The 27,440-nt window shown below is 33.4% G+C and overlaps 1 protein-coding gene across 1 annotated transcript; it reads right to left on the bottom strand.

The window, feature by feature from the left end:
* Window positions 1-3,570: 3,570 nt before the first annotated feature.
* LOC143379440 (coagulation factor XIII B chain) lies at window positions 3,571-26,275 on the bottom strand. The gene is made up of 12 exons (XM_076832043.1): window positions 26,212-26,275; window positions 20,160-20,360; window positions 18,275-18,460; window positions 17,911-18,087; window positions 17,357-17,533; window positions 14,690-14,869; window positions 14,419-14,604; window positions 13,153-13,335; window positions 10,576-10,773; window positions 9,672-9,854; window positions 5,311-5,527; window positions 3,571-3,604 (listed from the first exon to the last, which is right to left on the bottom strand). The coding sequence occupies exons 1-12, from the start codon at window positions 26,273-26,275 to the stop codon at window positions 3,571-3,573; spliced, it is 1,986 nt and encodes a 661-aa protein (XP_076688158.1).
* Window positions 26,276-27,440: the final 1,165 nt, after the last annotated feature.

Below are 27,440 nucleotides of genomic sequence, written 5' to 3'. Positions count from 1 at the left end.
GAATCATGCTGGGTTGCCCTGAATTCAGTTTTAATGTATAATGTTCTCCAGCATTTTGGTCTTTCTTTTTTATGAAGAAAAAGATAGATAAGTATGAATTCTTAACTACCCTTTGAAAAATTAAAGTTCCTCTTTGCAGAACCAGGCAGCACCCTTCTCAGCTTCAGAATACCTTAGGGTGATCATCAGGTTAGGGATTCTTTGATCATTGATGTAGTGTGTCTATATCACAATGATGGCAAATTACCTAGTCAAAGTCTGCTTTCATATTCATCATGAGGAAAATTTTCATACACACAGTTCTTTAGAAGCAAAATGATAATCATTGTAACATTATGCTCAACACCTTATACATTTAATTCAGTGATAATTCTCTGAAACTATTACAGTTTGTTAATCACCTTGCTAGATTGTTCTTCCTTCAGCTTCTATCTCCATCCACCTATCCCTCATTCTCAGCCACAGAAGAAGCAGAATCCAGAAATGACCTCTTTCTAGCCACAAACCCAGTCCTTCCTCCCATAAAAGGTCAGGCACTCAATTTTTTTTTTTCATTTTATTCAAAAAGATCTCTTTTATCAGTATCTCCCCACTCACAGTCCTACTTATTGACAAGTTCATCATGTTCAAGTCTATGTTTTCTGTACCTTACATTTATTTCTCAACTACTTCCATTCTCAATTTCATACTGGATGCTGTTTCTTCTTTTGGGGGTAATCAATAAGTCCACAGTATCCAAACAGTATTTTTAGTCTCATCTCTTCTGGTTTCCATTGAACCAGTCCAGCCATCCCTTTACAGTTTATTTGTTGTACCTTGTCTTATCCCAAACCACTAAACTTTGAATATGTCACCATTTTTACCTTGTACTTGCTTTCACTTTTACACTTTTCATACTTTTCTTTCTTTAGCATTGAGCATTTGCAAAAGGCAGCTTTGAACTATATTGTCCACAGAAATTTTTATCTCCCTCCAAAATATTAAAATTAGTAGGCCTCACAATTAACAAATCAGAAGATTAAAGTATAGCCATTACTTCAAACTAGAGAGTGACAGTGATGCTCTTTCAGGTCTGCAACAGATCTGTGTGATACAGACACTGTCATCATGCTTGCAGGACTGGCTAATTTCAGACCATATCATTTGCATGACCCCAGTAATTTTCTGACCAAAAAGAATTACTTGGGAAGCATAAAATATAAAAATAGCAATGGCCATTCATTTTTTAACCATGTTCCTTTAGCAATATTTTAGCAGGTGGGTAGTTCACTATCATAAAAACAAATTGACTGTTAACCTTATAGTAAATATCACAATTAATTTTTTATTAGTACATTATAGTTATACACAATATGATGATTCATTTTTATGTAATTACACAAGCCTACAATATAATTATCTCCAATTCAGTCCCTAGTACTTCTTTCCCTTTTCTCCTTCCTCCTCTGTTTCCTTTTTTTTCCTACTCTACTGGTCTTCCTTCTATTTATCTATAGTTTTTAAAAAATTACTTCTTTATAGATATATACATAGGTGAAATGCACTTTGGTATATTCATATATGCACCTAAGATAGTTTGGCCAATTTAATTCTACCATTCCTCCCATTTCCTGTTCCTCCTTCTTCCATTGCAATACTCTTCCTCTACTTCACTGATCTCTCTTCTATTTTCATCTGTCTTCACCCTTTTTCCTTATTTTTTTTCTAGCTTCTGTGTTACGAGATAAAACAGTTGTTTTAGCTTTTTTGCTACTGCAATTGAAAGACCAGATCACAACATTGGTAGAGGAGGAAAAGTTTATTCAGAGGGCTCATGGTTTCAGCAGTCTGAGTCCACAGAAGGCTGACTCCATTCCTTGGGGCTCAAAGAGAGGCAAAACATCATGGCAGAAGAATGTGGCACAGGAAAGTCATTCACATGATGCAGAAAGAGACTCCATTCATCAAATACAAAATATGTACTCCAAAGACAAGCCTCCCCCAATGACCCACCTCCTCCAGCCACAGCCTATCTGCCTTCAGCCACCACTCTTTAATCCTATCAGGGGATTAATTCACTGAGGGAGTCAAGACTTTCATAGCCCAACGATTTCTCCACTAAACCTTCTTGCATTGTCTCACACATGAGCTTTTGGGGGACACCGTGACAACATTTGACCCTTGACTTTCTGAGTGTGCTTATTTCACATAGCATGATGTTTTCCAGTTCCATCCATTTACCAGCAAATGCATATCATCTTCTTTATAGTTGTTTCAAATTCCATTGTGTATATATGCCTCATTTTCTTTACCCACTCATCTGTGAAATGTGCATCTGGACTGGTTCCATAACTTGGCTATTGTGCATTGTGCTACTATAAACTGGATGTGGCTATATCACTATAGCATGCTTATTTTAGTTCTTTTGGATAAGTACCAAGGATTGGGATAGCTTATTCATACAATGGTTCTATTTCTAATTTTTTGAGGAATATCCTTACTTCTTTCCAGAGTGGTTGCTCTAATTTGTAGTCAAACCAACAATGTATGAATGTATCATTCCCCCACATCCTTTCCAGCATCTGTTATTATTGTTTATAATCTTGATTATTGCCATTCTGATTTGAAATGAAATCTCAATGTAGTTTTGATTTGCATTTGCCTGCTTGCTAGAGATGTTGAAGATTTTTTATATATTTGTTGGGCACCTGTATTTCTTCTGCTGAGAAGTATCTGTTTAGTTCTTTTGTCCATTTATTAGTTGTTTTTTTCCTTTTGGTGTTAAGTTTTTGATATATATATATCAAAACTTATATATATATATTATATATATAATATTGATATTAATCCACTAAGGAGCAAGTGGCAAAGATTTTCTCCCATTCTATAGGCTCTCCACACACTTTTAACTGTTTCCTTTGCTGTGCAGAAGCTTTTTAATTTGATGCTTTCTCTCTTATTGGTTCTTGGTTTTATTTCTTGTACTTTAGGAGTCTTGTTAAGGAAGTTGATGCCTGTGCCAATATGTTGGAGTGTTGAGCCTAGGTTTCTTCTAGCAGTTGTAGAGTTTATGGTCTAATTAGTAGGTCTTTAAACCACTTGAGTTACAATTAATTTTAAAACTTTTTATAATTAAACAGTCAAGGAAAGTCTCTTCTGCATTTAATAAAGTAAATTTTCCCTAGTGTGATTGGTTCTTTGCCATTACAAGCATATTGCATTGAAAGTGACAGAAAAGCCTAATATTAATGAAAAGAATAAAGACAAATGTGAATCTCAAATTTTTGCACATATATGAAGACAATAATATAGTCCAGTATTATTGCAAACAAATATTTTGATGTGTGGATTATTTTTAACAGGTTAAAGATATGCAGTAAACATTATGCTATGTCTCAGATCAACCAAAGTAGAAATGAAATATTTTTGGCTTTTATTTACAATTAAAGAAAATGTTCAGCACAAAAAAATAAGATTCATATCTTCCAGTAAATCAATATTTAAGACTTTTTAGTATATACTTTCTAAAGCTTATTTTAAAAGAGATTTTATGATGTGTTGAAATCCTGTTCTTTTTTCTGCCATTTATGTTCATGTCCTTAAGGGTTCTTGATAAGACAGAATCCTTGATTAGAGAGAAAAAGAGACAAGAATTTTTTTGAATACAAGCATTAATTAGAGTCGAGTTTATTATTATCTTAACCATTCAGCATTTCATATACTGAATCATTTTTCTAATTAGGTACCAACAAGAGAAAGTAAACATACTTAGTAAATAATACCATCAGTTCCCTTTTAAAAACCCAATGCCAGGGCTGGAGTTGTACTCAGTGATAAAGTGCTTGCCTGGCATATGCAAGGCACTGGGTTCGATTCCCAGCACTGTGTATAAATAAATGTCTATCAACAACTAAAAACATGTTTTTAAACAAACCCTAAAAATCAATAAAAATATAAATAAATAAATAGTAATTTTGCTTTTATCTAAAAAAAAAAAAAACAAAAAAACCCAATGCCATTTACTTCTCCAACAGTATTTTTTATTTGTAACTTTTTCTGTTATTTTCTCTTGTAAATGAGATATCCAAGATAATCAAAACATTTAAACAATATAAAATTTTTCCACCCTGATTTTATGATGTGTCTTATGAATGTTTTTCTCAGTTTTCAAAGTATACAAAATGTGTTTTTAGTTAGTTCCTATAGATCATTTTTAACAGTTGCTAAAATGGAACTACATGTATTTTGCCAGTACTTTTTAAAAATGTTTATTCTTAGTTGAACACAAAATATAATTTCCCTTTTTTTTGGCGGGGGTTTGGGGCGGTACTGAGGATTGAACTCAGGGGTATTGCACCACTGAGCCACATCCTCAGCCCTATTTTTGTATTTTATTTAGAGGCAGGGTGTCACTGAGTTGCTTGGTGCCTCACTTTTGCTGAGACTGCTTGAACTTGCTATCCTCCTTCTTCAGCCTCTGGAGCTGCTGGGATTACAGGCTTGCACCACCACACCCAGCCTTCATTGTTATTATATCTTCAAAAGGATCAAAATCCTGATTCTATTAAATTATTCACAGCATGTTATTGTATCTCAATATTTGTCTAGGAAAAAACAATTTTTATTAATCAGGTGGTGGAATATATATTTTTAATATCATATAAGGAAACACATTAATGATTTCAATTCTTTTTTTGTTTGTTTTGTTTTTTAATTTTTTTAGTTGTAGGTGGACACAATACCTTTATTTAACTTATTTATTTTTATGTGGTGCTGAGGATGGAACCCAGGGCTTCACATATGCAAGGCAAGCTCTCTACCACTGAGCGACGATCCCAGCCCAGTTCAAATTCTTATACATAAATGTGATCCTGAAAATGAACACCATGATTTCAAACTATTATAAACATGCTCTTTCCTCAGTACAAAGGTTTGTACAACTGTGTTAACAAACCTTTATTGGTTACACACAATGAGAAGCAAAAGAAAATATGTTTTTTTTCTTGTCTCAGAATATGTATGTTAATTTTTGAATATTTAAATATTTCACCTATAAACTGGATTATTTATATAATTGTCAAAGTGCCATAAACAGCAAATAGCAAATAACAGTGGGGGTTCATACAACTCAGAAAGCTTGCCGAATTAAATAATGCTTTCAGGAATTTTCTTAGTTAAAAAAAATGAGGAAAATACAATTCTGTTTCCTTCCAATTGCCATAAAGTAGACATTTTGTAGAACATATTTCTGAAATTTATAACATGATGAATCTCTTGAATAACAATCTGATAGAAAGAAGCAAATAGCCATGGGTGCAAGCCTCTTCTTACCTGTCTCTTGGAATACACCTTGGATACTTCAACTGCCCTCTGTCACACTGTACTCTAAGTTCAGAGACAATAACAGACGATGCTTCAGCTACGTAAGTGTTCCTTCTGCAAAGAAATTCAATATACTCTCCATGGAAAATGTGTGGTCTATTATCAAAATCCCACTTCAAGAGTAAATTATTCCTTTCCATTTCAACAAAAGATAATGTGCAAGGTTCTAGAGGAAAAAGAAGAAGACTATCTTGATACATCTTGGTACTACCAGAAATAATTATGTTGCCTGCTCATGATGACCTCACAATTGCGGAGAATGGCAAATAAATTAGTTAGAATCAACATTCAAGTCAGAAAATACATTCAGACCCCCAGGAAAAAGTGCACCATTTACCTTTGTGGTCCTATATTCAGAGAAAGTATACCCTGCCAGTCACTTAGTTTTATGCCATTAGGATATTCAAAGATAGCAATAAATTATTTTTTCAGAAGTATTGACAGTCAATAGTATTCACTAAAATTATGCTTTTTCTTTATTCTTCTTCAGAAAATTCACATAAAATATTCATGAGACAAACCATTGACTAATGAATAACTTTGTGGAAATGCAGAAACAAGCATGATTCTGAGCAATGACCAAACAATTTTTGGCCTGATACCATCCAAAGCAGTTAAGAGTTTTCTCTTTTAAATTTCCAGTTAAGGAACAGGAAGATTTGATTGTTTTAAATTTGTTACCTTGCTCATTTCCACATGTATTAAAATAAAACAACAAAATTAAAAGCATTAGGCTCTCCAACAAAACTATTTTATGATGATTTTTTCATCATAAAATTATTGACATTTTAAGTTTCAAATAATAAAATATTTCAGAAAATAGGTTTTATTATGTCCTTGTTTGCCTCCAGGATTATGTAACATTAAAGAGTAACTTCTAAGATAAGTTAAAAAAAAGATTCAGGGTTGATGACACAACATATCAATATACCTGTAATACATTAACAAACATATTTATTCAGATATTTTTTCAAGTATTTGAAATGCTTATACGTTTGGCTAGGAGTGCTACAGATAATAAAAATGAAACAATTATTAAAAAAATACTTTAGATTCACTATAAAATAGTTTTAAAAAATGAGGTGAAGTGGAGCTATATAATTTAGGAGTCCTTGTTTTACAAAAAAATGAAATTTTAATTAAAATAAATTAAAAATTGATTTATAGACCTCCTGCTATGATGGGTAGCTAATATCAGACCAGCACTTCTACCAAGGATTAGAAAATCTTGAAAACAGGCAAAAAGCACATATTTCAAGGCAGCAGAGAATCTTCAAGGAAGTCAATGAGCTGAAGTCCTGGAAAAGTTAATTTAGATGAGTTCAACATTTTATGTGCATTTTCCTCTTAGCGTGTTTGTTAATTGTCAGCTCAGTTAAAAGACCAAGTACAGAATGGACCTTAACAGGCATAGAGCAAATAGGGCTTTTCGGAAATCTCATAGGGTTGAGTATAGAAAAATTGGAGTTTGGAGGTTGCTATAGCAACCAAGACTTGAGGAACCAAGAATTAAGAGGAATGGGGAAGAGTATAAAAATGAGCCTGGTGCTCTGTATTGGGTTTTCCTTTGAGGCAGCTGCTGATTCTTGATTGGTACAGAAAGAGAGAATTAAGGAGCTTAGAAAGTTGACTTAAAAGCTACACTCGGCAATCTACAGTCTCCCACTTATATCATCTTCAGTGTATAGGGAGATATATCCCCAAATGCTCAGTAAAGAGCCTTGGAGGGTTACATATTGTGATTAAGGGCAACCAAATATCTGAAAGCAAACACTGAAAGCTCCATTTTCAGTTGGTTTGAGACCAACTATCCCAACCATAACCTTCAGCCAGTGGATAGAATGAGAATTCTGTGGGTTGGATGACATACTTCGTGCTCCTAAAATTTTCCACAATATTCAATTTTCAATTAATTACTAATAGAAATAGTAAGGAATTTGTCTGTTATATAGAAACTTTCCTCTAAAGTGATTCAGATATTGGAATTTTCAGATTAGGCCTTAAAGATAAGTATAATTAAAATGGTCAAAAAAATGATGTCAAGATGGAATCTTTCATTAGACAAGATGAATTTACCAAAAGAAAGTATGAAGCAGACACTCTATAATTGAAGATAATAACTGAAATTAAGTGCTTAATAGACTAGTCTAACGCAGATTAGGCACATCTGAGACGACAGTGTAAAGATACAAGAGCAAAAATGATAGAACAGCAATAAGAAATCCTACAAGGTGCTCAGAGAGATTCGACATGCTTCTCTTGGTATCTTATAAGAAGACAATTGAATAGAAATGGATGAACTTAAAAAAATAAAAATTAAATTCAACCCAATTGACATACATCTAACAACTCACAACGACAAAGTTAATTTTTTTTAGAGAAAAAGGAACAAACATGTGCTTCTTATAAAGCAAGTATAAGTGAATTTCAAAGGACAGATAAAATTCAAAGCATATCACAGTAGAACTAAATTAGAAGTCAAAAGCTGAAAAAACACTAGAAAATCTCCCAAATGTTCAGAACTTAGAAACTTCTCAATGATTCAGAGTGCACAGAAGATAGCAAAATGGATATTATAACATCTTTTGAACTAGATAATAGCAAAAATCCAAAATATCAAACTGTGTAAGATAAATTTGTACTCGGAGTGAAATTTGTATCCTTAAATTCAAATCTGAAAAGGAACATGAAAGTCAGATATTAATAACCAAGGTATACATCTAAATAAGCCAGAAAAATAGTAATTAAAGAATCTCAAGAAAGTATAAAAGAGGGAATAATGAAGATAAGAGCATAAATACAGTGAAATATCAAGAAAAATTTGAGGAAATGACCACTAAATGAAAATATTGACTCTTTTTAAGACTAATAAAATTCACAGGTTAATTTTATTAATTATATACAAATAAAACTTTCAGCCACACATGTCAAGAAAGATATATTAGTAGTATTTTCATCCTAAAAACATGAAAATGAGGATAAAAGAGTGTCACAAGTCACTTTATGTCAACTAAATTTGACAATTTAGATGTAGTGGACAAATTCCAAGACACCACTTTCTACCAAAATGGATGGAAAAGATAATGACTTAATACCTACTGAACTAATTGAAGTTATGATTAAAATCTTTCTACAAAGGAAACTCAAGAGTTACATGACTTCTTTGGTAAGTTCTTAAAATTATTAAAGAATTTTCAGAGAATTGAAAAAGAACGCTTCCCAATTCATTGTATGAGGTCAACAGAAACTTGATACCAAAACTGAAAAGAAAAAAACATGAAAATAGACACAAAATACCTAGGTAAAATATTACCAAATAAAACTCAACAACCTTTAAGAAGCATAATTCATCACAACTATTTGGAATTTCTTATGAGAACACAATCATGCCTTAGCATTCAAAAGGAAGTAATATAACTCACGAAATATACAGAAAAAGTAATAATCTTGTGATTATTCAAACAGCTATTAAACACCCTTTGAAGATCATTAGAAATACTCTTAGCAAATTAAAGTAGAAGGTATATATATCTTAAACCTACTATTTGAAATTATTTATAATTCCACATTTAAAGGTGAATTATTAAAAGTTTTACTTATGAGATTGGGAAATAAAACTATTCATTACCTGCTCCATTCAACATTGTACTAAAATCCAAGCCAATGAAATAAGAAAAATAAATAAATGCCAGAATTGGTTGGGCATGATGGTTTATGCCTGTAATCCCAGCTTTTTGGGAGGCTGAGCCTGGAGGATTTCAAGTTCTAGGTCAGCCTGGGCAATTTAGTGAGACCTTGTCTCAAAATAAATTTTAAAAAAATGGCTGGAGATATATCTCAGTGGTAGAGCACCTGTGTAACATGGCTATTTTATGCCTTCTAATATTCTTGGTAAATGTTGTAATTTCTATTGGAATACCTTGCTAAGAAGGAAATTAATAAGCTTCATCTTTCCATATTGAGATGGCCATTTTTTTATTCCTCTACTGTGCTTGTTCATATTTTCAATTTATAGTGCCAGTCACACTTCATCATAATTGCTAATGTTTGCCCATACCAAAATAGCTTATTCAATTTGTAGCCAATACCACAATACTAACTGATGCATGGTTTGCACTAGGTGTTTATTATAGCAACTGAACAACAGTTATTTGAAATCTACGGGAAAGAATAGAAACCAGTAATTAAATACTAATAAAAAACACAAATGCAGCAAATTAAGTATTAGTTTCATATCAGCATAAAATGACTGAAAGCTAAACATGCGTCATTTTACTCTATTAGCTAGAGGCATATGTAGTACTACATACCTAAGCACAATGGTGGTGTAGTCCATACTCCCTCTACACAATAGGCCTCCCTAGGTCCTTGCAGGAAATGGTGATCAAAACATCTGTATTCTATTGAAGAACCATTCTCATAGATGCCTCCTGCTGAACTAATAAGCACTCCATTTTTAATAAGTGGAGGAGATGAACACATTCCTTTAGATTCTGCAAAAATACACATAGATAGATAGATAGATAGATAGATAATAAATTTCTACAAGTATCCAGAGTTTTAATAATTGCTACAGAAACTAAATGAGATATCTTATTGCCTTCAAGGAATTTTTAATGCAGTTCTGAAATATTTTTTAAGTATTGAAGATATCTGGTAACACTGTCATACTTCAAAATTGACTATTATAGTTAGAATTTCATGTTATAAACTTTGAATACATATTTACAACTATGACAGTATTTTTTTCCCTTTCAATCTAGCTGAAATGAAGGCATACAAGATCTCTCTTAAAGTCTTGCCTTCCATATGTTTTATCTTCCTTTTTTTCTTTTTAAAAGTAATCATCCCTATTACAGGGAGTGCGCAAAATTTCTCACTCTCTGCATCAAGTAGTTTTCTGAGCAAAACCTCTAGTAAAGATATTTTAGTGTTGTTGAGCGCTGACATAAAAATCCACTGATAGCATGGTAATGTTTATTAAATCTTTTATTTTTTTCCCTTCATAAAAATGACCTATTGGAATGAAATTGTTAGTATAGGCTTTTTTTAAGTATATACACTGATTGAAAACTAGAAGTTGGAACACTCTGAACTTAGACATTAGAAGATGTGGTGCCCAATTGCTTACGCTCATAACTTTAAGCTTTCAACCAAGGTAGTTGATATCCATTAGTTAGGTAAGAAATTATGTAAAAGTACTATTATTTTTACCTTTTCTAACACATAAAGGATATTTCACTTCTCCACGATTGCACTGCACAGACAACCCAGACAGGGTTGATGGAGGCAAATCATATCCTTGTTTGCATACAAAATCTATTAAATCTCCATGCAAGATTTTTCCTTCATAGGCCCACTTCATTTCTATGTTATTTATGTTCATGTTATCCACATTCACGGTGCATGGCTCTGAAAAACAAGTGCTCTTTTAAATTCTTTACTCATCTATCCACTATGAAAGTCATGACAGGTATCAAAAGCAATAGTTTACATTTTATATTTATCATTATTAAAGCTCCTCACACAAAGATAACAAAATATACACTTTTATTACTATCAAATGACTTTATTGATTTACATACCATAAATCAAAACCACTCAATTTGAAACATTAAAAATATTGCTTAAGGTCATCAAACAGTTAGGTTAATCATTATTTCTTTTTTTATAAAATAATAATCTTAAAAAAGAAAATGTACTTAATGTATAAATATTTATACAAAACCTGCCACTTGTTACATATCAATGAACAAAATAAAGAACCCTGATCATGTGGAGCTTACCTGCTAAACAAAACTCCCACAATAATTAATAGACATACTAAATATATGAATTTCATAATTTGTAACTATCCTTAAACTACAGCATATGAAATTAGGTGGAAAAAGGGTGAAGGGGGAAGGAGCTATCAAAAGTGCAGGGGGGAAGGAGGTTACACTCCAAGTCAGATAGCTGGGTGGGCCTAAGTAAGTATCTGCAGAAAAACTTGAAGGTTGACAAGTGTCATTATCTGATGAAATAGTGTACCTGACAGAGGAACAACCCGGAGGTGAGAGCATGCCTAGCCTGAGGAAGAGGAAGGAATCCAGAATCCCTAGAGTAGAGGAGAGCAGGAAGACAAGTAGGGAGAGGTTATAGAGATTCCCATCTGAAATAATAATTCAGACAGAAAAGTCTGTTCCTCTTCACACTGTTGTGTGAATTTGTACAGATAACATGCTCAATCCCAGTGGAAAATCAAGACATGCAAGCTCTCATCTTGCCCTGACAGTGAATGATCATCACTATTTGCTTCAGTTCATTAACATCATGCCTAAATGTCTTGAGGAAATTGATCCAGATATTGAATGACTGATTTCTTTAAGCCTTATTATTCCTTATGAGGTTGTTTCATTATTATCTTTTCCATTTCTATTTCAATCTAGTCTCTGTCCTCAAAGATGATTGTACTCCTATTCAATGCAATATCAATCGCAAAATGAGAAACTTAATATCCAGTATCTCAACATAAAATTATGAGAGTAATAGAAAAATTATAGGTGAAGATACATTTGAATTTGAATGGAATAGCATCCTAAGACTTACTTGAAAGACAGGAACTATGAACAAAAGGCTTAAAACAGCTTAAGACTTAAGCATCTATATTTTAAAACACTAAAAATAAAAGTAAAATAAAATGGTTGCAGTATACATGATTCTCAGATACTCCATTTAATTTATGTAGATATACCTTATGAGTATGAAAAATGGCTAGGCTATGAACAATCGCTAGTAGAAAAAAACAAATCTGTGGCCACTTAGAAAATGGAAAATAAATGCCAAATTGGCTGATACTTAAGTAAATCAAATAATTTTGCTTATTAAATTAAAAATAAATTTAAAGATTAAAATACTCAAAGTTGACAAAGATTAAAAACTTCCTACTTTAATACACTAATGGTAGGGTTATAAATCAGAATAAACTTTCTTTTTTCCTTTTTTCGGCAATTAAGAAAAAATTAATTTCCTGATCTTTTCATCTAGAAATTCTACTTTGGAAACTCTGAAAAATAAGAGAAAACTAAAACAAGGTCAAAATATATTTAATTAACTTTTTAAATGAAAAATAATGTTTTTAAAAATGTATAAACATTCATTTACAAAAATGTACTGTTTGGAATATAAATATATTAATGCTAAACATCCAGCAATAAAGTTATCAATTAAATTAATTTTTATGTACCTGCACTGTGGGATACTATTTAGCCATTCAAATGTACATGTAGAAGTTAAGATCAACTATGTTTACAAAATTTTTAAGTGAAAAAACAACAAGATACGTAATGTCTGCACAATATGGCAGCATCTTTATGTTATGTATGTGTGTTTAAATGGAAATAGAAAAAAGCTTAGAAGATTTTTCATGATCTAAATCACTAATATCAGTTGTTTCAAACAAGTTACTGATATTTTCTGTTTTCTTCTATTTGGTTTAATTTGCTTATAAATGTTTTTGGCAAATAACAATGACTTGCTTTTACAGTTTAAAATTCCAATACTTATTTAAATGAATATTTTAACTTACAAGAAGTTTAGCGTGCATTACACATTTGAAAAAGTAATGTTGTAATATGTTAATGCAACTACAGTGTTAGAGATTTTCTACTTGTTTAGAGAGTTTCTAAAATGAAGGGGATAACATGTCAGAAAAAAAAGAAATTATACTATTTCTATGCTATACAATATTTAAAGAAAATCAAAAATAGCAAACATAATAGTAAAATAAATTTGGTGTTTTCTTTTTCTTACCCAAGCAAACAGGTGGGGATGACCATCTTCCTTGTTCACAATGAGATATTTTTGATCCCCTCAATAAGTAATATTCATTGCATCTATACTCCACTGAGGATCCTGTTGTATAGCTTGGCAATAACACACCAACCACAGCCCCATTTGTTATATTAGGTGGAGGCCTACAATTCTCATTATTTTCTAAGAGAAAAAGTTATTTCAATTAATATAAACTCATAACAATATAATAATATAATATTGTTACCCAAACTATGGTATCTCAATAGTCCTGTATACTTAGGACAACTGATTTCTAAATTCATCAGAAATGAAAGAAATGTTGTTCAGCTGAGGTATTTTTAAAATTTATTAAGTAAAAACAAACAGCAAGAAAAGTATGCATACTTTTCTCTTAATTGTGAAGGAATTGTGGTAAAGATATTCCTGAGATGTATAGAGAGGTAAATGATGTTCTTCAACCTAAAGATTATAGTTGATTCTAAAACCACCTTTTGGCATCAATGCACCTCTATCTTCTTGCTTCTTGTTGTGTTCACCTCAGTTCTCAATTAACCCAGGGATGAAATATCTATTTTTCTCTCTTTAGAATCTTTCTCTTACTCTGCAAATTTATTTAGCATCATTTACAGCTGTTGTAAATATACTAGGTAAACACATTTGGAGTTTTCCTCAATATCTGGTCAAGAATGAGAAGGATGACAAGAAGGGTAGCAACTAGGAATGTTTCTGTAGCCTGGGAGTACTCTTCAGCAACACCAAAGATTAGCAACCTGTCTCAGAAAGGTATAAGGTTCAGAATGGCCAGATGCAAAAGTAATATCAGTAGGACTTACCTAAAGACAGAAACAGAATGCTAGACCCTAACTTCATAGGACATGTGGGGAAAGGAACTAGATCACGCTCATGGTCATTCTCCAACATGCCTTTACTTCTCCAGTGAAGCACATGCTCACCTGTTTGTAGGTATTTAAGCTCATAGGTCATGGTGCTCACAGAAGTCAGATAACCGTGCCCAGCACTAATGTATTTAAACCTTTTTTTTTTTGGTTAGTTTCTGAGTTATTTACATTGGCTTGAATTCTAAAGATGACTCTTTACACACACACACACACACACACACACACACAAAGTAGCAAAGGAGGTATAGTAGCAATGTACTTCTAACCCTTGTAAGCAGTGGTTTTGAGCTATGAGTATGTAGAATAAACAGAATGGAAAATCTTGCACTATAGTCCTAGCTACTGTTAAATGTGGCAGACATACCAACACACTCAGGGGGAATTGTCCATTTTCCACGATTACAAGCTATCTCATTTGATCCACGGATATGGTAGCCTCTGTCACATCTGTATGTCACTTTATCCCCACTGTAATAAATCTTAGAATATAGGTTTGCTGCGCCGTTCTCCACGAAGGGTGGTTCATCACAGACCCTCTTCTCCTTTTCTTCTGAAACGTACCATTTGAAGAGAAGGGATCATTTAGCTACACATGCATAGTTCATTTTGGGGTGAGTTTACTCAATGTTACTAACCAATGCATTTTGGAGGTTCTGTCCACTTTCCATTTTCACAGCGTATTTCTTCTGACCCCTGAATCAGAAAATTAAGTTCACATTGTATACGAACTATTTCTCCGTGACGATAAGCAGTTGAATACTTTTCTGTTTTGGAGTTTAGGGGCAGAGGTGGGGGAGGACATCGATGTCTTCTTCCTTATGGAAAGATATCAGCATATTTAGTCATATAATTAACAGAAACAATGAAGATTCAATAAGAGCATTTATGGTATCAAGCACCATAGAAACTATGACAGACAGGTTCTAGGAGCACCCCTAGGACCTCACCTCTTGACATTTACTTCCTTACGTAATATTCCGATCCACCAGTGAGACCTGTGACTTGCTCTGGACAATCAAATACAGCAAACATGATGAATTAGTATATGATTATGAATACGTGATTATGCAACATAAATTTATGACACTATTCTTCATGGAAGATTCTCCCTGCTGGTTTTGAAGACACAGCTGCCTTGTTGTGAGTTTCCAAATGGACAAGGCTACAAGGCAAGGAGAGGAAGGTTGCCTGAATGCTTCCAACATGCTCAATAAATTTGGAAGATCATTGCCTAGGCAAGCCTTGGGAGAGCCTCCAGGCCCAGCCAACACCTTCACTGTGGCTTTGTTAGACACTTATGCAGAGGAGTGAGTTTACCTAAACCCAGACTCTGAGCTACAGAACCTGGGACTAACGCATGGATTCAATCTGAAGCGGCTGAATTCATGGTTTACATTGTTATGTACCAGTAAAGTAATAAAACACCAAGCCTTTTAAATTCATTATCTCCTTAGGTCCTAAATAATTTTCTTAAGTAGGGACTATTATTTCTCTCATATTACAGATAAAGACACTGAAGCTTATAAAGTAGGTGACACATTTGTTCTTGAGCCCGTGTCTACCTGTATTAAATCTGTTCCTAGCTATGAAATACTTTATTAATGGTTTACTATTGGTACAGTAACAAATTGCCATAATTTAGTGGATTAAAACAGCAGAACTTTATTCTCTAACACTTCTGGAGGCCAGAAATCCAAAGTCAGTTTCACTAAGCTAAAATTGAGGTTTCAGGAGGACTGTGTTCCTCTGGTTGGTTTTCAAGGCAGATCCAATACTTTGGCTTTTCTGCCCTCTGGAGGCTGCCTATATTCCTGGGTTCAGGTTCACTCCAGCCTGTTTATGCATTTCAAATCGCCTACTTCCTCTTCTGCAGTCAAATCTTCTTTCAGTTTCTTAAAAAGGACACTTGTGATCACATCTAGGGTCCAAATGAATAATTCCAGATAACCTCAAGATCCTTAATCACATCTGCAAAGTTCCTTTTGCCATATAAGGTAACATTACTGGTTTCAGGGATTAGGATGTGGGTATCTTTGGGGGGAGTGGGGAAGCATTATTAAGCCCACTATACTACATCTCCTGAGTATTTATTATCAAATAGCAGGCTTGTTGGCATACCAGTTCGGAGAGGGGAAGGGTGAGGAATAGACATTAAATATTTGTGCCACTTATGTTTGAAATAACATGCTGCAGGCAGTTTGCTAACAATCTTCCTCTCCACTGTTGTCCCAATGCTATTTTGTCCTACTGGAAAATGACAAAACTGCCAAAGTTTTCATTGAGTGCAATTAGGAAACTCTGATAGTTCCAGGCAATCCCATTGCATAGCCCTGGTCAGAAACCTAGTTCATTCTCCCAGCTCCTGTTTCAAATTTTACTGCTCTATTCCAAATTCTACCTTCATGTCTTTCACCTGCCTGTGGATGATGAATTATTTCCTATACTACAGAGAAAACGGTTGCTACCAAACCCTGTGCCTCCTCCCAGTCTTCAAGCTCTTATTTATCTCTTAAGACCCAGTCCAAATATTACCCATCACTTCTGTGAAATATTACCCATTACCTCAACAAATACCATCTCCCACCATACCTATATAATAATCTAATGATTATTTAAATATTTTGTACCTGATTTTATAGCAACATTTGCAACATCAGAGCAATTATTTTTTCATATTTCCTTTGCTGGATTAAGACCTTCTTCAAATGACATTGTAGTTATGGTTAAGTAATTATTAAGTTGGTGTCTTCTGACAGATAAGCATACCACCTGCCTGAACAAATTCAGTGATAGAAATGTAACCTTAGACTACACTTTTGGAGTAGCTCTAACTAGATGACCTCATTTTCCATTTTCACTTTGAGGTAATAGTCTTCCAAGTTTTCTGCTCTCTATCTCACTACTTTGGAGATTGAATTTTCACATCAGTAAATACGTAACCAATGAAGAAAAAGCCCTCATAAAGATACTTCCTTGGGGCAACTATCTGTAATAATTTCCAATTTTTTAAAGTTATTAATTATAAGAAGAGATTTAGCATTGATAATACAGATGTTTGAGTATTATATTTAAAAGATACTCCCACTCTACAAACTAATTTAAAGCTTTAAGTTTCTTTAAATGGAATAAAGATTGCTGAAAAGAACATTGGTTTAAATGAAATTATTTATTTTAAAAATAGCACTAGAGACTAGAAATAGATATCACTACAGATATTTTTTCAGAGCTCATAGAGATTAAAACTTATTAAAATATGAGGTTAAGATATGCTACTTCCCCACGCATAAAACTTAGAAATTTACCTTCACATACAGGAGATTCTGGGTACCAACCAAAGTTATAGCACTGAATTAGGTCAGGTCCACTTAGATAATAATTTTCATGACAGAAAAACTGAACCACATCTCCTTCTTCATAGGTTTGCTTTATAGGATGAAAATAGCCATTCTCAATTAATCTTAAAGAAGAGCACTGCAATTCTAAAATTGAAAGAATGAATAAAAACACAGTGTTTATTTTTCCTACCAGAACAAAATTTATATACTATTTACAACCTATATCTGCATAGAAACTAATAAGTTTCTCTTATGCTGTTTTAGCTAGCAAAAGTTTTTGAATTTATTTCATATATACATATATATAAAATATATCATTAGGGTTATTTAAATTCCATAAGCAAAAATGAATTTTCCCACTTGAAAACTTTAAATGATCAAATTCTATTATGAAAGTAATTAAAACTAAAAACAAAAAAATATGATTATGGGTCATAATTATCATAACAACTTATAAATACTTCAGCGTGAGAGGTACTTTTTCAGAGTGAAAGTAAGTTGTGTTGAACGTGAGAACCTACTGGTGCACTTTGGTGTGAGAGACCATCCATATGTGTGGCATTCCACCTCCTCTGCGTGCTTTCCTCCAGCTGTGTAGTAGCCAGCAGCACATTCATATTGCACTTTATCCTTCACTTTGAATGTTTTCTGTGTTGTGGAATAATTTCCATTATGTAATTCAGGGGCCAAACATGTTTCTAGAAAATTTAAAGTTATTTATTTTATGAACCTCACCAATAACTTAAAAGAGATTAAATATATATATATATATATATATATATATATATATATATATATATATATATATATACCTGCCCATAGAAGGGAACACTAGTTTTGCAAGCTCTTATCCTCAGTCTTAACATAAGATTCTTAGATACCTACCATGCTCCTTCCTACAGGTTGGGTGAGAAGACCATCCATCGGAAAGACACTGCACCACTTCTTCATCCTTCCCTCCAGTGGTTTTATATCCAGAAGCACAACCATAACGCATATTCTCTTTAATTTTATACAAGAATTTTACATCAGAGACATAACCATTTGTTAGGTCAGGCTTAGTGCATTTTCCTGTGGGGGGGGATTTCTTTGTTTAGCTTAGTGATGAAATGAAGCTTGCTTTTTATTAAATTGCAAAATGAAAACAAACATTTCATATCACTCTTAATTGGAATTTGAAGGAGGAGAGAGAAATAATTTTTCTCTCCACAATTCCTTGATTTAATTTTGGAAATATAATCTTACAGGTCATGAATAAAATTTCTTTGAAAATGGATTCAGTTTGACACTGTCTCTGTATTTACTAAATTTAGTCCTTATGTTCATTCCTAACCTTACCTACTTTTAGACTGTAAGTTCACACATGCTAAGCAGTCACTCTACCATTGAGCAACATCCCTAGCTGGATGGATCCATGAATAATTCTGCAAACATCTTAAATTAATATGAAAACTGTTCTTTCATTCTACTGAATATATAGTTTAAATAAATCTTTATTTATTTAAAATATTTATTTAATTAATTAGTATTTATTTAAAATATTTTGGGATCACCTAGAAGCACAGGATTCAGTATTTAATCCATTTAAACTGTGACTAAATCATACAACAAACTTATTTTTGGTAAATATTTGCAACAAGAACGTATAACATAATAAATTTCTTTAGCGTTCTGTGGAAATCTATCATTTTTATAAGCTATATTGTTAGACCTTCATAACAAAGCAATTCAGAAGAGTTAATAAATTTGTCCAAGGTTCATGTAAGTTTAAATATTTTTAATACTTGCAGCATGTCCAACATTATGTAAAGCTTATCTCATTGAAGCAATACCAATTCCATTGTACAGATAAGAAACTAATGTTCAAACCACTTCCCTGTAGCAGAGCTGAATTCACATACCGTCAGTTTGACTGCAGAGATTTGTATCTAAACCATTGAATTACCATGCTAATTTCTTCTGACTCATATTTCAATATTCTGTTTTCCAAGATAAAAGAGTCAATAAATCTAGGGCTTATAATTTATTTCTATGCTTTAGTTATAAATAGGATTTATTTACTAGAGTTAATGTATGCTCTGTGTTAATACCAAAAGTGCAATGCCTAAAGTATGAGCTGTCCTGAAGCCACAGAATGGATAATTATCCCAAATGGATGTGGTATATCAACCACAGTTACTACCATACCCAGCCTCCTCTTCTAAATGAAACAGACCCAAGCAAAGCCGTTTACTCTGGAAAACAGAGCTTAGAGAATTCTTAGCTTAGGAGAGTTCACCTGAACCACTGGAAGCCCACCAATAAATTGACTGTAACATTTTTCAACTAAATAATGAGATGAACCTATCATAATACCAGCTCACAAATTTGGACTCAGAATTTTTAACTGGTATTAGAAGTTGGCACTCAAAGGAATTAAGAGTTCGCGAATGATAGGCCCTGGAATAACAACCGTCCTTGCTGAGAATGTTTCATAAGTATGTTTCCTGGCCTATTATGCAAAATGTTCCATATAACAGTTTCATTTATTACCCTTGTTCCCTTCACAGTATATGATTTTAAAAAAATATATAGAAAATAACATTTTAAAATGAAAACATTATTTATACTATTTCAGATACATCATTTTTTAAAAAGAAAGTTTGCTAGTAATTCTGTTCTTATCTACCAAAAGGTTTTTTTCATAGAAATAAATTAGCTTTTTCAATAACGTAGTTTCTTGGAGCACCATAGCCATCCCTGGTTGTGTTAACACAACGTGCTCACTTACTGAAGCACCTTGGTTCTGGAGACCAGCCCTCTGCTGTACATCTGCTTTGCTCTTCTTGTTTCCCACTTTCAGTTGTGTAGCCAGCCAAACAGAAAAATGGCAACTTTTTGTCTATGCTCATTGGGAAGTAAAAACTCTTAAAAGTATAGTAATATTGGGCAAGCCTTCCATTTTCTACCGTGGGAAAATCACAGCGTTTCTCTGAAATGAAGAAAAACTCAAGCTGAGACCATGGAATTCGCAATCAAGCAATAACACATTTTTAAATCCAGCACTTATTTTTATTACCTAAAATTTAAAGGTGATTTTTTTTGGACAATCCAAGCATTTGTTTTCTTTTTCCACCATAATTAATATACTAGTAGTTCTGAACAACTCTAATAGATGCATAATGAAAATCATATGTAATTGTAAAATTCCTAAAATTCTCACATTACTAAAAATAAAAAAGAAGCATTGAAGTTCATTTTAATAATATGCTTTATTTGGTCCAATACCTTAAAATATGTTGCATTCTTCTTACCCCCTTTAAAATCCTGTCTGTATTTACACTGACAGCACCTTTTAACTCGGAATATCCACATTTCAAGTACTCAACAGTCATAGGATTGTCCCTCAAAATTAGCAAGAGATTGGTTCCAGGGCTGTCCAGCAGATATCCAAACCCATGATGCTCAAATCCCTTTGTGTTGGTCTTGGAGTAAAGAATAGTAAAACATGATGTCCCTAAAATGCCCATTTATATTCCCAAGAATCTAACCCTCTCAAGGGAACAATGAGTGGCCCCAGCCAGATGGTCCAGATAAGTGTTACTTGAAGGACACTGACTTTCTCTCAGGCATGCTGAGAATTAGGACAAATTAGTGTTATCTTAGAAAGCTGCTTTCTTGCATGTATGTCAAGTTCCTTGGAATGCTGGTCACATCATGCAAGGAAGCAAGCTAATGATGTCACTGCTTCTGTAGCCTGACTCATTGATTCTCCTCTCCCTGCAGTAACTACCATGGAGCAGAGAGCTGTGGAGAGGATCAGTGCTCATCCAGCCAGCTGCCACTGGACAAAGCACAGTGAGGGATAGTCACTGCTTTCTGGCAAGGCACCATAAAGGACAGAAGAGCTATACTTCCAGCCCCTCACCACTGGACCTTCCACATAAGCAGTTTTCAATAAACCTTATGTCTTGCACTCTGTCTCCAAGTCTTTCAGCAACATGTCCCACTGCCTAGTACAATGGGACTGTGGAGTGTTATGTAAAAGGTGCACCCTTATGTAAAATGCAGTAGTATTTGCATGATGCCTACAGCCCTCCTAGGCAGACTTTAAACTCTCTTTAGATATTAAAATACCTAAAGCCATGCCTAATGCATGGATTCAGCAGAACACTGGGCAACATGGCAAATTCAAGTTTCACTTTTTGGAACTTTCTGGAAATTTTTCTAATATTTTATATCCTCAATTGCTTAAATCTGCAAATGAGGAACCCGGGAATACAGAGGACTGATTGCATGTGGCTACTATCCTCTGTATTGGACAGCATCGTTCTAAAACAGATGAACTTCTCCTTAAGATAGGCAACCCCCTACCCCAAACTGTGAAGTAAATGGTTTTTGGTCATCTCTCAAGACAAAGACAGATTAAAATAAAGATTTGAATAAGAATTTAACAAATGGGATATTTAAATGGTCAGAGATCAAGTATTCAGCCTTTTTCATCATCAGGGAAATGTAAATTGAAACCATTATGAGATACTGCAAATCTACTAAAATTGTTGAAATGAGAAAGATTATCTCAATGGTTGTTAAAGATATGGAGAAACAGGACCTCTCATAGCACTATAAGTGAGAGTATAAATTGGTACATGAGAAAATACATTGGTAATACTTATAGAAGCAGAGCATGTATCCTATTATCCAATAGAAGAGTCCACATCTGTGAACACAAGGACATGTCAAAGATTTCCATAGCAGCACTGTTCATGTGGTGCCAAATCAGAAACAACCTAAATGGCCTTTAATGGTAGAAAAGGTAAGCACGTCTCAGATGAGGCATACCTGTAATGTTCTATGTACAGCAACACAAATAAATGAATGATGAATCTCACAAACATAACATTACATGAAAGAAGCCAGTCAACATACATTATATAACTCTTTAAGAAGACAAACTAAAAATCCCTGGTAAAAGAAGTCAGAAAAATTATCTTTAGAAATTAACACCTTTGAGAAGTCATTTAGGAAGTTTTTTTAGGTGTTATTGATGCTCTATATCTTGATTTGGTTAGTGAAACGCTGTCTAAAATTCACACAACTCTATCTTATGATATTTGCCTCTTTCTGTGTCTATTATATTCCAAATAAAATGTTTACTTGAAAAACCTCTGGTTATGTTGGAGACCTTTAAAAAAAAATGCTTAAAGGAGAGAAACCCTTGGGCAATTCCTGGGAGTGGCGCTGAGTGAAAACCAGACTCAACCAGACTCGTGGGTCAAAGAAGGCCTGGAGCCAGTGGGTTATTCTGGTTTCAATGCCTTGATTACTGCCTACCCTAATATTGCCCTAAAATAATAAAGACATAAAATAATGATACTGCCAGCCCATGGCTGAGGGGAATGGGCATGGAAGGATGACTAATATAAAATTGCCAGCATCTTGAGAGAGCAGAGCACCAGATAAATACATGTGCGGAACAGCCTCCACTCCCTGAGAATTCCTCACACCATTTTGCAGGAATTTCAATGAAAAGACTTCAAAAATATTAGTGAATACACAAGGATGCTCCCTGAGGGTCACTGTTGCTGGACTGAGTGGGATGGGGGCATGTGTCTTTATCACTTTGTGGCTTCAAAGACTGTCCTGAGGCATGTATCTCTACCACCAGGAGAGGCACATTACTGGTCAGTAGATGACATGCCTTGGAGAATGTGAATTCATGAGAAAAAAGAAATAAGAAGAAATAGGAGGAGCTCAACTCCAATAAAATAATGTCGACAAACTGGATAACACATATCAGATGAAGTGAACTGAACAATTAAGCGGAGAATTTCAAGTTTGCATAATGAATAACTTAAATAGAAAATGGAAAATACTGGTATTATAGACCATACATAAGAAGCTATAAAAAAGCAACAATGAAGTTAGCCAATCCCCCCAAACCAAATGCTGAATCTTTTCTTTGATATAAGGATGCTGATTCATAATGGGGTTGGTGGCGGGGGAGCAGGGGTGGATTAGACAAACTATAGATAGAGCAAAGGGGAGGGAGGGGAAGGGGCATGGGGGTAGGAAAGACCTTCATGCAAAAATTATCCTATTATAGGATATAATTAGGGTATAGGACATCATTACCCTAAGTACATGTATGAAGACACGAATGGTGTGATTCTACTTTGTGTACAACCAGGATATGAAAAATTGTGATCTTTATGTGTAATATGAATTGTAAAGCATTCTGCTGTCATACATAACAAATTAGAACAAAAAAGTACAAATTTCAAAAAATGAATTTTTTTAAAAAAAAAGAAGCAACAATGAGATACACTGAGTATGAAAATATAAACAACCTGTTAAGTATGGAAAATAGCAGAAAATGGTTTAAGCCAAAGAATTAATTTGTACAACAAAATATAAGATTTTATTATTTCTAACTCATAACATCAAGGCCCCATATTGCACAGTTCAGGAGGTACCAATCACACTGTATGATAGTTCAAAGGTACAGAAAAAGAGAAAAGAAAAAAGAAACTAAAGGGTAAAATGTAATGGGCTTGATTATTTAAAAATTTGAGAATTTCTTTGAAAGTCATTTTCCACAAGACACATACATACTACTTTAGAAGAAGGAACTTGCAATGTCTAAAACTGATAAGAAGTTACAACTTGTAGTTTATAAAGACTTCTTACAAATCAGCTCCAAAGAGCCATAAAGCAAAGAGAAATGCTAATCAGAAACAATTTAGGAAATCCCAGAAATCTGAACATCTAAAAAAGTATATGAAGAGATGTACAAACTTACCCAAAATCAGAAACTATCAAATGAACATAAATGAGATAGCACTTTATGAACAACAGTATGGCAAAGAGCACAAAAGCAGAGAACAGGAAGTGCTGCTGCGGGTGATGGGAAGCAACAGCTCATGCCCATCACCTTTTGAAGATTACATACATTGAAACAGCCATTTCACAAAGTAATTTGTCATTCTGTTTCCCCAGGATAATTGACCTAATAATCCCACCTGTGAGTGAATACAGGCTGAAGAAATCTCACAGAGCTATAGATGACTATATGACAGTATCAATGTCAGAATTATTTGAAGGTGGGAAGGAAGTAGCATGTCCATCATCTGAAGACAAGATAAATAAAATATATGAAATGCTACACAGTTCAAAAGGGAACAAAATAGTTTTGCAAAGTGGAAATATATTTAAACAGTATCTAGTAAAATGAGAAAATCAAATCTACATCAAACTTTCATTAATGTGAATGTGAAACACATGCACAAATAAGACATATTTAACAAAGGAATTTGAATATTTAAGAAATATGGAAATCATATAGAATGGAATTCATTATCAGAGATGATCTAATCATCTCTGAGTGAAAAGCGTATAAATAAACAAAAGCAAGGTCTTTCATAGGTCAGTAATGATTGTACACCATGAAGTGAGAAGGACCATTAATTCACTCTTGTCCCTGAGGTCCTTAGTTGGAGAATATGAGATCATGATCCCTGCTTCATGTAGCTTACTTTTTTGTGACAGATGAGTTTATGCTCATATAATAGAAAATTAGCTACAATTTTACAAAGTCATCACAATGTAGCTAATAGATAATGATATCATCTTGAATTTTCCTACTTAGAAAAATAAAAATCAAAGGAAACTTCATGCAAAAATTGTCCTATTATAGACAGAAATGTATGAAATGAAGATGAATTTTATTTATTTCACCTTCATAATTTAATTGTAGACCTTTTGGCAGAAAATTTGTAGTGAACTATTCAATTAAGAAGCAATTATAACTTACAGGATATTTTATTTCAACAATTCCTCTAAGGTGTTTATTTTAGAAAAGTTTTGTTGCTGTGGTTTCCAGTTTTTCACATTCACTCTTGCTAACTGCTAACTGACCTGCCTAGGTTCTTAATTAATCCTACAGTCGAAAAGCACTGATAATCCTTCTTAAGAACATGCTATTGCACTGCCTACCTTTTATTGACACTGATCTTACACACCAGGCAGTCTGTTACAAGTAACAATTTGTCTCATTTATCACTGTTGTCCAGACATAATTCTTTTTTTAAAACATTTTTAGTTATAGATGGACACATTTATTTTACTTACTTATTTTTATGCAGGGCTGAGGATCAAACCCAGTGGCTCACACATGCTAGGCAGGCGCTCTGCCACTGAGCTACAGCCCCAGCCCCAGACATAATTCTTAATAGAGCCCTCTCACTCTCCAAAGTGGAATATAAAAAAAGTTTCAGCTATGCGGATTTCATACTAACCACTACTTAATAATCCAGCCAGTGAATAAATAAATCATGGAATAAAAATCAAAGTAGCAAGAGTAGAAAATCTTGTTGATGATTTATGGTTATTTCTTTTTCAAATTTCCCTCAGTAAGCTCTCACCTTGTAGATAGAGAATTAAAATTCTGTAAGTTGTGTCAATGTTAAGAATGGATTCTTGCATAAAACTGGAATTAAGGTTAACATGTGACTTCTAAACTGCCACATTATTGACCAGCAATCCTTTAAAGTATATTTAGATAATGTTAGATCGTGGTCTCCTATGCTCCCAAACCTATATATTCAAAGGGTCTTTGTTTTATGTTTTTAACTTAAACTACTTTAACAACAGTTTGCTAGTTTATCCCAAAGGGGAAAAAAAAAACATCTTTCTAAATGCTATAACAAGCTAAATTTACATAAAACATGTGATAAAATTGATACATCAAAATGAAAGATTATACCAAAACTTAAGTTGTATGAATATTAGAATTTCCATTTATAGTTTTTTAGAGAATAAAGCAAATTAAGGATTAATTTTACCTTCTGCAGAGAGTTCTCCTAAGATCATTAATATAATAACAAAAGCCAAATCTTTCAACTTCATCTTCAGTGGTATGTTTCATAAAGATTCTAACAATTCGAAAACACTAGGGAACTCATCATTAGGTAAACAATGCTTCTCTTGAAGAAAAAGTTAATAATTTACTACATCTAAGTCCGTTAGGAACAAGCCTTTTATTTTACCTAAAATATTTTCAAATAATGTTAAAACAACACAACTATATAAATTGACATTACTTTTCCTACCAGAGTCTAATAAGAACATGTTAACCAATAAGGGCAACAATAGTAGCAGCACAAATAATTAACACAGGCTGTTTAAAACAAAAAAGGAAAAAAATTCAACTTTGATTCTCAACTGTCAGTTCATAGAGTAAAGTACACGTAGCCATTGTTGTTTACTAATATTGATCAAGTGAAGAGATGAACTTAGGAACATGAGATCATAGGTACTGGATGTTAAAATAGATTGTTGTCTATATAGCGTTCCTTAAATACATAAATGATCTTAGTTGTCTCAATGATAAAAAAAAAGTTTATTAAAAATACTAATAGCTAACATTTAGAGAATTTGAACTCTGTGGCAAGTGGCAGATAAACACTGTGTTTTATGATCACTCATTTGTGAAAAAGATTTTGAATGTCCACCATATTCGAGTCCACATTGTAGTCCTGAGGCAGACAGCAGTGAAAAAGCAGACTAAAAATATTACTCCCATGAAGTTTACATTCTAATAAGGTTTAATTAAAAGGAAAAATTAATACTAATAAGAACAATAATGAGGGAGGTATTAATGTTCCAATTTTAGAATATTTTATTAAAATATAACATTAAGGGATGGGGTTGTGGCTCAGTGGTAGAGCGCTTGCCTAGCATGCGTGATGCACTGGGTTTGATCCCGGCACCACATAAAAATTTAAAAAATAATGGCATTGTGTCCACCTACAACTAAAAAAAATATTTTTAATAAAAACATAAAACATAACATTATTAGAGAAGTACCTATATCAGTGAATTTTTATATCAGTGAATTTTTACATCACAAATTCAGAACCCAGAACAAGAAACAAAATATCTTCATCCCAGAAGCCCCTTCCAAGTCACTACCTACACCTTTCTACCCTCCCCAGTGTAAAAACTATCTTTACTTCCAACAGTGTAGATTAATTTTGCCAGGTTTTAGACTACATGAATGACATCATTTAGT

Source organism: Callospermophilus lateralis, chromosome 13 (genome assembly GCF_048772815.1).
Source record: "Callospermophilus lateralis isolate mCalLat2 chromosome 13, mCalLat2.hap1, whole genome shotgun sequence".
NCBI lineage: Eukaryota > Metazoa > Chordata > Mammalia > Rodentia > Sciuridae > Callospermophilus > Callospermophilus lateralis.
This window is presented reverse-complemented; position numbering and strand designations above follow the sequence as displayed.

Bases quoted from the DNA above. Each gene is read 5' to 3' on its own strand.
- LOC143379440 (XM_076832043.1), bottom strand. From the start codon at position 26,275: ATGAAGTTGAAAGATTTGGCTTTTGTTATTATATTAATGATCTTAGGA. The intron at 18,461-20,159 runs GTAAGTGAGCAC...CCCCCCCCACAG, and splicing joins TCCAGAACCAAGGTGCTTCA to GAAAATGCACTAAGCCTGAC. The intron at 13,336-14,418 runs GTATGTCTGCCA...TTTTTCTCTTAG, and splicing joins AATTCCCCCTGAGTGTGTTG to AAAATAATGAGAATTGTAGG.